This window comes from Choloepus didactylus, chromosome 27 (genome assembly GCF_015220235.1).
Source record: "Choloepus didactylus isolate mChoDid1 chromosome 27, mChoDid1.pri, whole genome shotgun sequence".
In the NCBI taxonomy this organism is placed as follows: domain Eukaryota; kingdom Metazoa; phylum Chordata; class Mammalia; order Pilosa; family Megalonychidae; genus Choloepus; species Choloepus didactylus.
This window is the reverse complement of record NC_051333.1, coordinates 5,766,341-5,780,040: the sequence shown is the minus strand read 5'-3', so window position 1 is coordinate 5,780,040 and position 13,700 is coordinate 5,766,341. Positions and strand designations below refer to the sequence as shown.

At 38.9% G+C, this 13,700-nt stretch overlaps 1 protein-coding gene across 1 annotated transcript; it reads left to right on the top strand.

The window, feature by feature from the left end:
* The first annotated feature begins 837 nt into the window (after positions 1–837).
* Positions 838–7,110, top strand: LOC119521881 (vomeronasal type-1 receptor 4-like). The gene is made up of 2 exons (XM_037820537.1): positions 838–849; positions 6,181–7,110. Exons 1-2 carry the CDS (start codon positions 838–840, stop codon positions 7,108–7,110), a joined length of 942 nt encoding a protein of 313 aa, XP_037676465.1.
* The last annotated feature ends 6,590 nt before the right edge of the window (positions 7,111–13,700 follow it).

The following is a 13,700-nucleotide window of genomic DNA, read 5'->3' as shown; positions in this document are numbered from 1 at the left end:
TCCATAAGATCTGCTATTCTTAAATTCACTCTTTCAAATTCTTCTTTATGCTCTTCTAGAATATTCTTGATGTCCTCTATGTCTTTAGCCAATTCATTGAAGTTGCTTTGGAGATTTGTATGTATTTTGTTGATTAATTGCTCTAAGTTCTGTGTCTCCTCTGGCTTTTCAATTTTGTCATTTGGTTTGTCCATGTCTTCTTGTTTATTCATGTGCTTTATGATTTTCTGTTCTTAGCCTTGGGACATTTGCTTTTCTTGATAAGTTTATTTTGGGATATTAGGATTATTTGAATGTTTACTTGTAAATTGGCAGAGCTACAGGTTTGTGGAGTTCACTTTTCCTGTTCTACTGGCAATTGGTGCTCTTGAGTCACATTTTACTCTCCAACTAGCTCTCCCCCAACTTCCTCTGTGCACTAGGTGGGGTTCAAACCAAGTGGAAATCCAATCAGCACACCAGTGCTCTGTGTGCACTGGGGATTGACAGCCCTGTGGTTGGGGAGTGGGCCCTGCACATTATGGCAGGGAGTCTGCTCCAGGGCCCATTGGGTTGGCATTTCCCAGGGCTGTGAGTAGACCACCCTGGGGCTTTTGGGCTGTGCTTCTCTCCCTCCAGCTCAAATGCACTGCAGTCCCTGATTGCCATGCATCCATGAGTCTCTGTTGTTGGGGAGGGGCTCCTGGTACTTCTGTGCAGCACTCTTGCCTTTCAGCTGCGCACACTGCAGGCTCTTGTAGAGAAGACTGAATGCTGTCACTCCAAGACCACCAAATCCTGAGTTGCCTCATGGGAGCTCCCAGCCATGGGGCTATGAAGGGTTATCTCTGCAGCCACATGCTGAAATGGGTGCATGTGGCATGGGAAGCTGCTCCCTCCCATGCTCAGTGGTCAGCTCTAGCTGCCAGTCCCTCATGGCAGTCCCAATCAAACAGACTCACCCTGTCCTTTCAAGCACAATCTCTCTGCCTCTCCATCTAAGTCCCCACAATGTGGTGCAGAGATCCTTGTTTGGCTGGTAGTATCCTGGAACTGCTATTCTGGAGTGCTTTCTGCCCTTTATCTAGTCTTTTTCAAAGAGGAGAATTTTGCTCTACCTCTCCTAATCTACCATCTTCCCAGAAGTCTCCAGTTCATTTATTTTTGCTTTAATCTTTATTTCTTTTTGTCTACTTCCTTTAGGGTTAGTTTCCTGTTCTTTCTCCAGCTTCTTCAATTATTCAGTTAGGTCTTTGGTTTTGGCTCTTTCTTTCTTTTTAATATAGGCATTTTGAGCTATACATTGCCCTGTGAGCACTGCTTTCTCTGCATCCTTAGGTTTTGATATGTCATATTCTCATTTTCATTCATTGCCAGATATTTACTGATTTTTCTTGCAATTTCTTCTTTGACCCACTGACTATTTAAGAGTGTATTCTTTAACCTGCACATAATTGTGAATGTTCTGGTTCTTTAGTGGTTTTTGATTTCCTGTTGCATTCCATTGTGGTCAGAGAATGTACTTTGAATAATTTCAATCTTTTTAAAGTTGTTGAGACTTGTTTTGTGCCCCAGCATATGATCTATCCTGGAGCACATTCCTTGAGCATACAGAAGAGTGAATATTCTGGTGTTTCGTGATGCAACAATCTATATAAGTCTGTTATGTCTAATTCACTTATCACATCATTTGCGTTCTCTATTTCCTTATTGATCCTCTGTCTAGTTGTTCTATCTATAGAAGAGAGTGGATATTGAAGTCTCCCTCTATTATTGTGGAAACATCTATTGTTCCCTTTAGTTTGGCCAATGTTTGCTTCATGTACTTTGGAGCTCCTTGATTGGGTGTGTGAACATTTATGATTGTTATTTTTTTCTTGGTGAATTGTTCCTTTTATTAACAGATAGTGTCCTTTCTTGTCTCTTATCCTTATATATTTTCCCTTATACCTAAATATTGAAGCTACTTATTTATTCTCTGGCTGTCTAATTCTTCAACACCTATGAAGTCCTCACCTTCTGCAAATGGGCTTCTACCTACAGGTCTTGTCCGACATGACTGTGGCCAATGTCAGTGACCATATTCCAGGGATTAAATCCAAGAGTCATAGCTAAGGGGTCTATTAATACAACTCTCAGCCTACCATAATCCTCTACTCTATGTCTTATTTAAGGAGTTTTCAGCAGTTTTTATATAAGCAAGTTTTTGATTTCTGTAATTTGACTCCTGCTTCACCCAGTGAACCTTTTCCTCCATCCTTCAATGTTCTCTGCACTCCCCATTCCAGTGATATCATATTATTTCTTGGACCCCTTTGCCCCTAGACCATAAACATCCTAATCCCCAAGGATCAGTCAGCTTTCACACGACCTTCATGCATCACCCCAATCCTATAATCCCTGCTGTTTACTCCTGGGCCCTTTATCTCACTGATGTCCAGTTTTCTAACCAGCTCCCTTCATCATCTTGCTCCCATTTTGCCTCTCATGGCCCATTCCCTTTCCCATTTCCATCTCCCCTTCCCACCCTCTAGCTATGTCTTGGGTTACTCATAACCTCTAGGATCTGCCTACCCCATCCATTTCCCCCCCCCCCTCATTTATATCATTACCCTCAGGTAATACTTTAATACTTGTGTGACTCAGAGGTCTAAATATTTGGGAAGGACTCACTTTGTGGTAGAAGAACGTCTTAGGGCAGCAGAGCATCCACTCTTTACCATTACCCCTCATTTTATTTAATTCTTCATACACATTAAGTCTCTTATGCCACTCCTGCTGTTTACCAACCTTTGCCCATGATCTCAACATTTTCCTTATCCTCTTTTTTTCCCCATGACATCCTGCACCCCTAATGTTTTCAGCTTCCCAAACTTCCAGTACTCTTAAATTCCTTGGACACTTTGTCCATCTTACCCTTAAACGTGACAGTGCATTTTAACCTGCCTTGGACTTTATCTCCTGACTTTTAACCTTCTGTATTTCTCTCCCCATCTTCACTCTATATCCTCCCACATTTTCCGGCTCTCAGCTTCTCCCTGTTTTCACTGCCATTCCTCCAATACTCCAACTTTTTACACTAGTGCCCAATGCTTAAAGCACATTTTACATATTGAAATATCATCCTTGATAGTTTTTGGACACTAGGAAAGACTATAAATGCTGACTTATAAAAGAGGTCTGGAGATACCACTTTTCTTCCACATATGAACATGGTATTAAGATATATATGCACATGCTGACAACGTGAGTGTGATTTTATGAGTGTGGGTAGGACTGTGTGAGTTTGTGGGAGTGTGCATTAGTGTGTATAAATGTCAGTGTGGGCTTATAAGTGGTGTGTGGATGAGTGTGAGTTTGTGAGGAAATGTGCATGAGAGATGTATGTATGTAATTATGTGAGTGTGTGTGATGATACAATCATGGGTGTGCATGCACGAGTGTGCACATTCATGTGTGTATGCATCATAGGGGTTGTGCATTATTAGGGCTCTAATCTCTGATTTGAAAATTGAGAGACATTGATAATAGACCTGGGTAAAACATGGGTTTATTTGTAGAAAAAGCCAAAGGATTAATCTGGACTCATATTAATTGATTACAAAACAATGAGGGCTAATTACTGAACATTCAGTTCAAAATAGGATAGAGGACTTCAATGATTATCCAATGTTCACAAACTGAAGAAGTAGATTGGCTTATCTGATGGTTAAATGAATGATCTATTAAACTGTCTTATCCTGTTGCTTTTATTTCTGAAAGTATCTTATACACTTGACCCTTTCTAAACTTATTGTTATATTTGCACTTCTTTTCACTACTTGGGTAGTCAGTATTGGTAAATTAATTTTTCCTACGAAATTTCCACGTCATGTAGCTTTCCAAATTAGTTGACATGATTATTTTGCATTGTGTTCTTTCTTTGGATTGGATCTCTGGAAATACTTGTCAGTTACTTTGTTTCAGCTTCTCAGGTAATACTTTAACACTTGTGTGACTCAGAGGTCTAAATATTTGGAAAGGAATCACTTTGTAGTAGAAGAACCTCTTAGGGTAGCAGAGCATCTGCTGAGGCACATCCACCTCACTGCCAGTCCCTCACGTGTCAGACCTCATCCTCTGCTGCCCGCTGTGTAGGAGACCCTGCCTGCCCCCAGGAGCCTGGAAAAGGAGGAGCCTGGAAAAAACATTCCAATGGTCTCTTTGGTGGTGCTAACTAGAAACTTTTAATTAGTTTTGGTAATTAGAAACTGAGAAAAATGTTTTTCAGAAACATTCTCAGCTCCCCAAGTCTGCACTGTCAAGACTATAACAGGTGAAATGAAAATTGCAGCTCTGTGGGGAGGTGAGGTCACAGAATCATAAACCTATAAGCCAGGATCTGGCTGCCTCCCTGCCACACATACACACCAGCTCTCACGACTGTCGCATGAAGCCCACCACCCTGGTAGCTGGAAGCAGTCGGTGAGTATTTTCTATTTCGGTCTGAGAAGCAGAGTCTGTAACAGTGGGAAGAATTTTGGGAGTTTGGAGAATTGACTATATCAGGAAAGGGATCCTTTGGAGTTTGAACTGGGTCCAGAGCCAAATCAACACAGGGACAAGTCACCCCAGAGGCACGGGCTGAACTAGTAAAGAGAGATGAGGGTGGGGATCGCAGACCAGACACAACTCCCCGATGGCTCCTAATGGGATTTAACGTAATCCTCTCTGATAGAGATTGTGGGTGTTTAATCTAGGTGAATAAAAAAATCTTTTTCTGAAAAAAGGTGCTCAAGACCTGTAGTTCTGAAAACAACTGCTCTTCAACCACTGTTATAGGAATCATAGGAACAATTTTCAGGATGACAAGAGGTGTGCCTATAATAACTCAAAACTTGTGCTAAACAGTAGGATCAATCTACAGGAAACATCTCATTCTGTGCCGAAACAGTGTACCTGAAGGGCAACTGCTGGGATGCAAATGTTTCACTAACTCTGGGAGTATGACGTGCTTAATGGAGACAGTAATTATGTCTCTACTGAAAACACCCAGGGTCTGTTGATTATGGTAAGTCTGTTTTCCCTCTTGAAGTCAGGAAAGCAGAATTTATGGAAAAGATAACTTTTTTTAATTGTAGGCTTCACACAGCAGTGTCCAGGGTCAACTATATTATATGATCTATCTCTGTTTTGAAAAATTCTAATTGCAATAGAAAAAGTGACTGTTTTGATTTATAAAATGCACAAGAATTTTCACTTTACAGATTCAATTTTGCATATGTCTTCATTTAAAAATCTTTCAGAAATCCCATTTCATTGCTTATAGTTTTAATTAAGTCAGGTTGTAATGCATGCATAAGCATTAACTTAGTTTCTACCCTACGATGTTTTATCTTATGTTATTGTTTCATGGTCCTCCATACAGGAGAATATGTGAGACTGATCAATAATTCCTTTGAAAGCTGACATTGTTCTTTTGTTCCTGATGCAAATGCAAATAGTATTTAGGCTCCTATCCTAATATGGAGACATTCTTACTTTCATAAAGTCCTACTGGCTCCTGGGGTTGGCATTTGTACTCCTATTCTACCATCTACATTTTGTGAGGCTCTACACTTTACTAAGCTATCTAAATCTTTACTCATGGACAACAATGGCCTATAGACTATATATTCACATGTAAATGAAAAATGCTACAACAAAAATTATAAAATAATATACCATGAAACTAAAACCCAATGGCAAGGTATTTTAAAAAAGCTACATAGAAATCTTGATTATTGGAAGAACACATCTAACTAGCTTTGTTCCTCTAACACAGTGGTTAAATGCAGTGCTTTCAATGAACCCAGCCAGGTGCCAGGCACCACTTTGCCCCTAAGCAGGGTGTGAATTCAGACAAATCACATAGCCTTTCTCGTGTATGTTTTCTTCATCTTTCCAATGGAAGTCCTAGCAATGCCTGCCAGTGGATTTGTGAAGAAAAAAGAATTTACCTCATGTATGGCCTCCTTCACAGTGATTCCTACATTTTAAATGTTATTGAAATGTCATGTCTTGAAAGTCTCTTAATAAAAAAAAACTACTTTAAATATTCCAAGGGGGAACTACTGGTAAGTGGAGAATATTAGATTTCAGTAGACATGATAATTGTAGCATACACCTCCTATTTCCTTGCAGGCTCCTCTGTCACTGGGAACTCACAAAATGTTCTCCAAGGATTTGGTGATAGGATTGGTCTTCTCATCCCAGACTATAGTTGGAGTCCTTGGAAATTTCTCTCTTCTCTATCATTATCTCTTTCTCTGTTTCTCTGGGTGCAGGCTAAGGAACACAGATTTGATTCTCCAGCACCTGATTGTAGCCAATTCCTTAATTTTATTCTCCAAAGGAGTCCCCCAGACAATGGCAACTTTGGGGTGGAAACAATTCCCCAGTGATGTTGGATGCAAACTCCTTTTCTACCTTCACAGAGTGGGCAGGGGTGTGTCCATTAGCAGCATCTGCCTCTTGAGTGTCTTCCAGGCCATCATCATCAGTCCCAGGAGCTCCAGGTGGGCAGAGATTAAAGTGAAAGCTCCCAGGTACATCGGCCTCTCCACATCCCTGTGCTGGCTCCTCTACATGCTGGTAAATATCGTTTTTCCTGTGTTTGTGACTGGCAATTGGAGAAATGATACCATCATAAAGAGAAAAGATTTCGGGTACTGTTCTGCTAAATATCACGACAGAAGTGCAGACTCACTATATGCTGCACTGTTTTCATTCTCTGATGCTCTGTGTTTGGGGCTCATGCTCTGGGCCAGTGGCTCCATGGTTTCCATCCTGTACAGGCACAAGCAGCGGGTCCAACACATCCACAGGACCAGCCTCTCCCCCAGGTCCTCCCCTGAGTCCAGAGCTACCCAAACCATCCTTTTACTGGTGAGCACCTTTGTGCTATTTTACACTTTCTCCACCATCCTGCATGTTTGTATTTCAGTTTTTGACAATCCCAGTTGGACGCTGGTGAACATGGCTGCACTATTCTCTGCGTGTTTCTCAACTGTCATCCCCTTTGTTCTCATGAGCCAAGACTCCAGGGTCTCCAGACTCTCTTTTTCCTGGGTAAGGAATATGAAGTCTCTTAATATTATTAGTAATACATAATGCATGTGTTTTCACAAAATGTTCAGTTGTTTATTCAGCTGTCCCCACAGACTTGGAAGCATAATTATGAAAATACACAGGACAATAGAGTACTGAGCAGGACACTGAGCTTCTGCCCCAAAATATAGCAATAAATTGACAATGTAAATGACATGTTACGTAATTATATGGAAATACTTATAGAATTGAAATTTTAATATTACTTGCAGTGTAGTTTTTTAGAGTGTATACAATAAAAAACCAGTAGGTTCTAAGACATTCTGGAGATGATGGGGAAATCTTTGGGTTTACAACTTACCATCTGATATTAAGCTTCTCCTGAAATTAAGTAAGCGCAATGTTGTGGGCAGAGTTCCTTGAGAAAGGAACATATGAGACATTCATTCAGAAATCTAAAGAGAAACATGCTCTTAGGTAATAATGAGGTAGCATGGGATAAAGCTGGACTTCAATTTCTGTACAGGCATTGAGGACCAAGTTGTGAAATCTGTATATCAAATCTTTAGAGGGATGGCAATCATTTGAAATATAGTTATATTGAGTGGTAGAAGCATATTTAAAACATCCACAGACATATATGCCCAGATTCAATTGCAGTGGGTTGAAGATAGCACAAAAATATGTTTTGACTGATTAAAAATGTCAGGTAAAATGGATTTTGGGGATCTGTAGAAGAAAGATATTCTGTGTAATATTCTGTGTTGATGCCAGCTGGACACATTAGAAGGGAAGAGCGTTGAGTACGCACTCTCACATCTCTAAGGGAAAGAGCCAAGTGCAGACTTTCATGAAACTGGAAGCAGGGGAGGAACAGCCTTTTGGAGGGGGGAGTCATGAATCCCTTTATGTGTAGTTTGTGGCTTGTGGATTTCCAAAGGAGCAAATCAGATGTTTGTCGAGGGTAAGAAGGATTTTAATGCAGCTATCTCTGCATTTACATTACAAAGATGATATGAAGTATTAATGATTCCATATTGAAAAACAAGAGTCAGTTTGATGTAATGCATATGTATTGAACTCTGTGGTACAAAAATAGAGAAACATTTTTCTTTCATGTGAGACACATAGAAATATTTTTCACCTATGAGACCACACAGCAAGGGGCAAAAAGGAAAGGGTGTGTCTATGTATACACACACACATACTTACAGACACACATATATATACACACATGTACATATGTTTGTCAGTGTATACATGTGTGTGTATGTGAATTTATATAGATATTTGTGTGTATATATTTATATGTGTATATGTGTGTGCATCATCAGTGAGATAATACTTTTTATCCATCCAGCAATTATATTGGGAATTTTACATTCAGAAGTGTAATGAAACTAATTACCATAACAAGTTACTTTAACTTTAAAGACTGTATTATCTGATATTTAGATAGTTTTGATGGTTGTTTAATTGGTTAAAATTATGTATAATGCATCATTTTTATTTTACTTTAATCCTAAAGTTTTGCTATGTCCCTTTAAAATATATCCACTTAAATTTAGTCAACCAATTATGTTACCCAAATAGGAGCAAATATTCTATGTATATTTCATGTGGTAATTGATAGGATTGAGGTTAGATTTACCACCTTATTGTGTCTTCTTCATTACTGTTCATCTATTTTCTAATTCTGTCTTCTTTGTAAATTTTTAAAAAAGAATTCTACTTTTCACTCTTTGATTTTGGAGGTTTTATACTCTGTATCTAAGTTTTTTAATCTAGAAATTACACTTCCTTTAAAAATTCAGTCTAATGGTTCTCATGGATTGCTTGAGTAGAATTACAGTTATTGAACATAAGAATCAATAATCAAGTATGTGTTTGCAAAAGGAATTTGAGTTTCATTGTAGATTTGTGCATGTGAGGACAAGAGGGAAGTGAAAATATCTTGTTTGAAACCTTCAAGATATTTACAGCTTTTAGATGATAGATAAATCAGTTACCAGGGCATCTAATAGCAAATAACACCAGATTTTGGAATTTTATTTTTTAAAAAGATTTAAGATAGGTTTTACAAAACTTTGAAATTATCCCTTATATTTACATTTCCAAGAACAGTAACAAAAGAAAGGAGAACAGGAAGTAATAAGTATATTTATACACATTTCCTTATTTCACAGAAAACATTCAGCATCTTATTAAAATTGTCAGTGTGGAACTTGATCTCTTCAGATTCTTTGAGTAGATTATGATGCAGAAATGTGTGTTGCTGCTGCAGTTAGCAGGAGGACAAATGCATCTTTTCTAGAAACTATTCTTGACGGTTTTTATTGAGATTAAATGCATTCTCAAACCACAATTAATTAATTAATTAATTACAGGGTAATTTATTTAATCCCTTTAAGTTCCATTTTGACTATACAAGGATGTTTCAATACTAACCTACTTATGTTCTGCCAACTTTTAAAATTTGGTGATAGGTATTTAAAAACAATTTTCTAAGATGCACAGATCTTAATGCATAGCACAATGCAATTTAACAAAGCTAATTCAACCTTGGATATAGCTCCTAGATAATAAAACAGAGCATAGTCCGTTCCAAAGGCTCCTCCTGAGGCCCCTCTCGGTCCTCCAAGGGAAAATCACTATGACGACATCTAATAGCACAGATCACTTTCACACATTGTGTACTTTATATAAATGGAATCATAATGAATGACTGTTCTGAATTTGGCTTTTTCTTTCCATATGTTGTTTGTGAATTTACGATTGCATGTTGTTATAGATCATTCATTGGTATTGATGTGTAGGATTCCATTGTGTGACTCTCTAACAATTTATTTAATCATTCCACTGGAAACACACATTTTCAGGTTTGCTAAAGTTGCCTTATGCAAAATACCAGAAATGGATTGGCTTCTATAAAGGGTGTTATGGTTAGGTTTTATGTGTCAACTTGGCCAGGTGATGGTGCCCAGGTGTCTGGTTGAGCAAGCACTGTCCTAACAATTACTGCAAGTACATTTATGGCTGGTTAATAAACCAGAAGGCTGGTTCATTAAATCGTCAGTCAATTGACTGCACCTGTGACTGATCACATCAACAAAGGGCATGTCTTATGCAATGAGAGCATTCAATCAGCTGGATTTAATCCAATCAGTTGAAGACTTTCAAGGAAGAGAGAGAGAGGACCTTCTCTTCTTCTTTGGCTAGCCAGCAAAGCGTTTCCTGAGGAATCCATCAAACACCTTCATTGGAGTTGCCAATTCACTGCCTGCCCTATGGAATTTGGACTTATGCATTCCCACAGTTGCATGAGACACTTTCATAAAGTCTTATATTTACATATATCTCTTATTGATTCTGTTTCCCTAGAGAACCCTAACTAATACAAAGGGGATTTATTAGGTTACGAATTTACAGTTCTAAGGTCATAAAAGTGTCCAAACTAAGGCATCAACATGAGAATACCTTCAGCAAAGAAAGTCGATGGCATCGAGATCACCCCTGTCAGAAGGGAAGGTACATGGCTAGCATCTGCTGGTCCTTTACTCCTGGGTTGTGTTTCAAAATGGCTTTCTACAAAATGTCTCTGGGCTTCTGTCTCTCTTAGCTTCTCTCTCTCAGCTCCTGCACATCCTTGTTTGTTCCCCCAGGGCCTTTCTCACTAAGCATCTGGGGGACTTCTCTTAGCTTTTCCAGGGCAAACTCTAGACTTTATCTCTTGGCTTAGCATCTCCAAACATCTTTTCTTCTGCGTCTCCAGCATCTGGGTCTGTGTTGGCCCCTGAGCTCCCTTAAGGACTCCAATAAACTAATCAAGACCCAACTGGAATGGACAGGGTCACACCTCCATGGAAATAATCTAATCAAAATTTCTCACCCACAGTTGGGTGGGTCACATCTCCTTGGAAACAACTTAATCAAAAGATCCCCCCACAAGACTGCATTACACAGCATGACTTTTTTTGAGATACATAATAGAATCAAACCAGCACAACATGCGAGTGGGGTTTCAGTTTGTCTATTATGAATAGTGCTGGTATGTAAAATCCAGAACTTACATGAAAACACAAGTACAAATGACATTTTTCCCAGGATTTTTTTGTTCCATTACTGGAACTGGCAGTCTTAGAATTTCCTTGGTCCTCACTTCAGTCTTCTTATTCTAATCTGCCCTGGTCTTACATCACCAAACACATAGAACTTAGTTCACTGACATATCCCCAGAAGAGTACCCTTTCACAGAAAAGCCTCACTGAGCCATGTGGCCATTATTAAAGACATAAGTTTGAGTGTGTGTGTGTGCATGTGCATGACAGAGTGAAAGAGAGACAAAGGGGAACAGGAGAGAGAGGGAGAGGGAAAGAGAGAGAGAGAGAGAGAGCGAGCGAGCGAGCTCTGGTCATGGGGGTTGTTGGCTCTTCTCCCTCCATCCATTTTATGCCCAGATCTGTTGATCCTACTCTCCTCTATACCAGCGCCCTCTACCCCAATATTTAACAGTGTTCTTCCATTTTTATGTTGTATTTCTGTTCTAAGTCCCTTCTCCATCCTACACATTGAACTCTACCATATTTAGAGTGTGGATGAGCATTCTCTTTTCTTTAACATTAGCAAAATTTTTAAGATAATATTTAACTTATATATCAAATACATGACATTATTATTATTTTGTTTAGACTCATGCCTAAGGCTATACTCATGAACTGTAAATAATGTGGAGTTTAATACAATTTGCAAGCTGAAAAGTTAACCTACAATAGTTTATGGATGCTGGCAGAAGACATAAGACCTCTGGGTCAGACACAAAGGACTTTATCCATCATGGCACAGCAGGCAGCATGGGTTAACATTTGCATCATTTCCCCTGCCTTCCAAGTCCCTCAGGAAAGATGCAGACAATCTCACGTGAATACAGCACCTGCATTGGGTTTAAGTCACTGCTGAGTAACTCAGAGCTTAGGAAACTCCAATCTTTTCAAGTGACTGTTAGCATACTTGCCTAACCCTTTGCCCTGGTAGGAGAATGTATCATTTTAGTAGTTAAGAACAGAAATCTGCACTCTGTCCCAGAGGGTGCCAATATTTCTATCTTCCAAGTCTATTTTCTTGATGAACATCCTTGAAAAAAAAGTCCAGAACAAAATATGCCAATGCCTTTACTCAAAAGATGTGTACACCAGAGAGAAACCCATGGACAAGTCTCTTCCAATGACACCAACTGCTCATTTCTATAATGGCTCGACAATGGAAAACTTCCCCATGAGTGCATGAAAGATGAAACTGACAATAGGTGCTGGGAGCAAATCGGTAATATTTACCTCACTCACCATTTGATGAAGACTATTATCAGCAAGGTTCCAAGCAATAGGATGAGGCCAACAGGTAATGTACATCTCAGCATTGCCCTGTAGGGTCCTGGACCATCCTGATGAGCTAATCTCATCAATCATTGGGGTCTACCTTACAAAGTCACGTGACTTTCTCCTTAAGTTTCTATACTTATTTTTCTTCTGGTCCAGTAGCAGTAGGTCAGGTATAATGGGATGGATTTGTGATTGCACAGATTCCCCAGATTCCACTCTGGTCTCCAAGGAGGAAGTTTAAATCAATACTATCCATAACAACACTGACCACAGAGATGATGCTGAAATGAAATTATATGATTCCATTGATTTAAAACATATCCACAATAGGAAAATATAGACAGCCTGAAAGTAGATTATTGTTAGTCTAGAGATGGAATGGGAAGGAAGGAGGAATGACGTTTTGTAGTGATGAAAATTCGTCAAATTAAATCATGGTGGTGGTGACACAACTCTCAATGTACTAAAACACTGAATTGTAAACTTTAAAGGTGAATTTTACGCTATGGAATTATATCTCTGCAAAGCTGTTAAGGAAATAAAGAAACCTATGGCTCACATCTTACACTCCAATCCCACCCTGTGATTATCACCATGAATTAATGCCTTATTATTGATAGTTTTCATCTTGTGGAGGATACACGTGGGAAGGCTTTGAAACCCGAGATTCCTATCAGAGATGGAATCCTGTCCTGCACTATCAATGGGGAAGGACTTTACCTGAATGCTTCATGAGCTCAATGTAGACCAAGATTAAGAAAATGTAAATTTTAAAGTAATGGTGTTAATGGGACATGATCACTCTGAAAGATCTGCAAGACAAGAGTGATTAGGAGAGACTTGCTCTGCCAGCAAGAGAAAGTCAAAAGTCTTTAAAATAACTTTTAAAACAACTCAGTAGAGACTACAGAACCCAGAGTTGTATGTGGTATGTAATGCATTAAAATTTGCCCATGAAAATTGAAATTAGTTGCAATTTGGGGATATTTCTTTCATTGCCTTGTAGTTTTATATTAATATTGATAAATTAGCTTTCTCATTCCTTTGGATTTAATATTAGGAACATATTTTTTCTGGAGAATAAGAAGTTCATCCTAGATACATAAATTTGTAGCAATAAAGTTGACCATTATTCCCTTTTATGATCTAATATTTCTTCTAAATGTTGATCAGGCTCTGTAACAACAGCTCTTATTTTGGTTTATATCATATTGTGTGGTTGTCTCCATGGTGTGTTAAAAAGACACAGAATCATCACCTTTAAGTACATTTATGAGG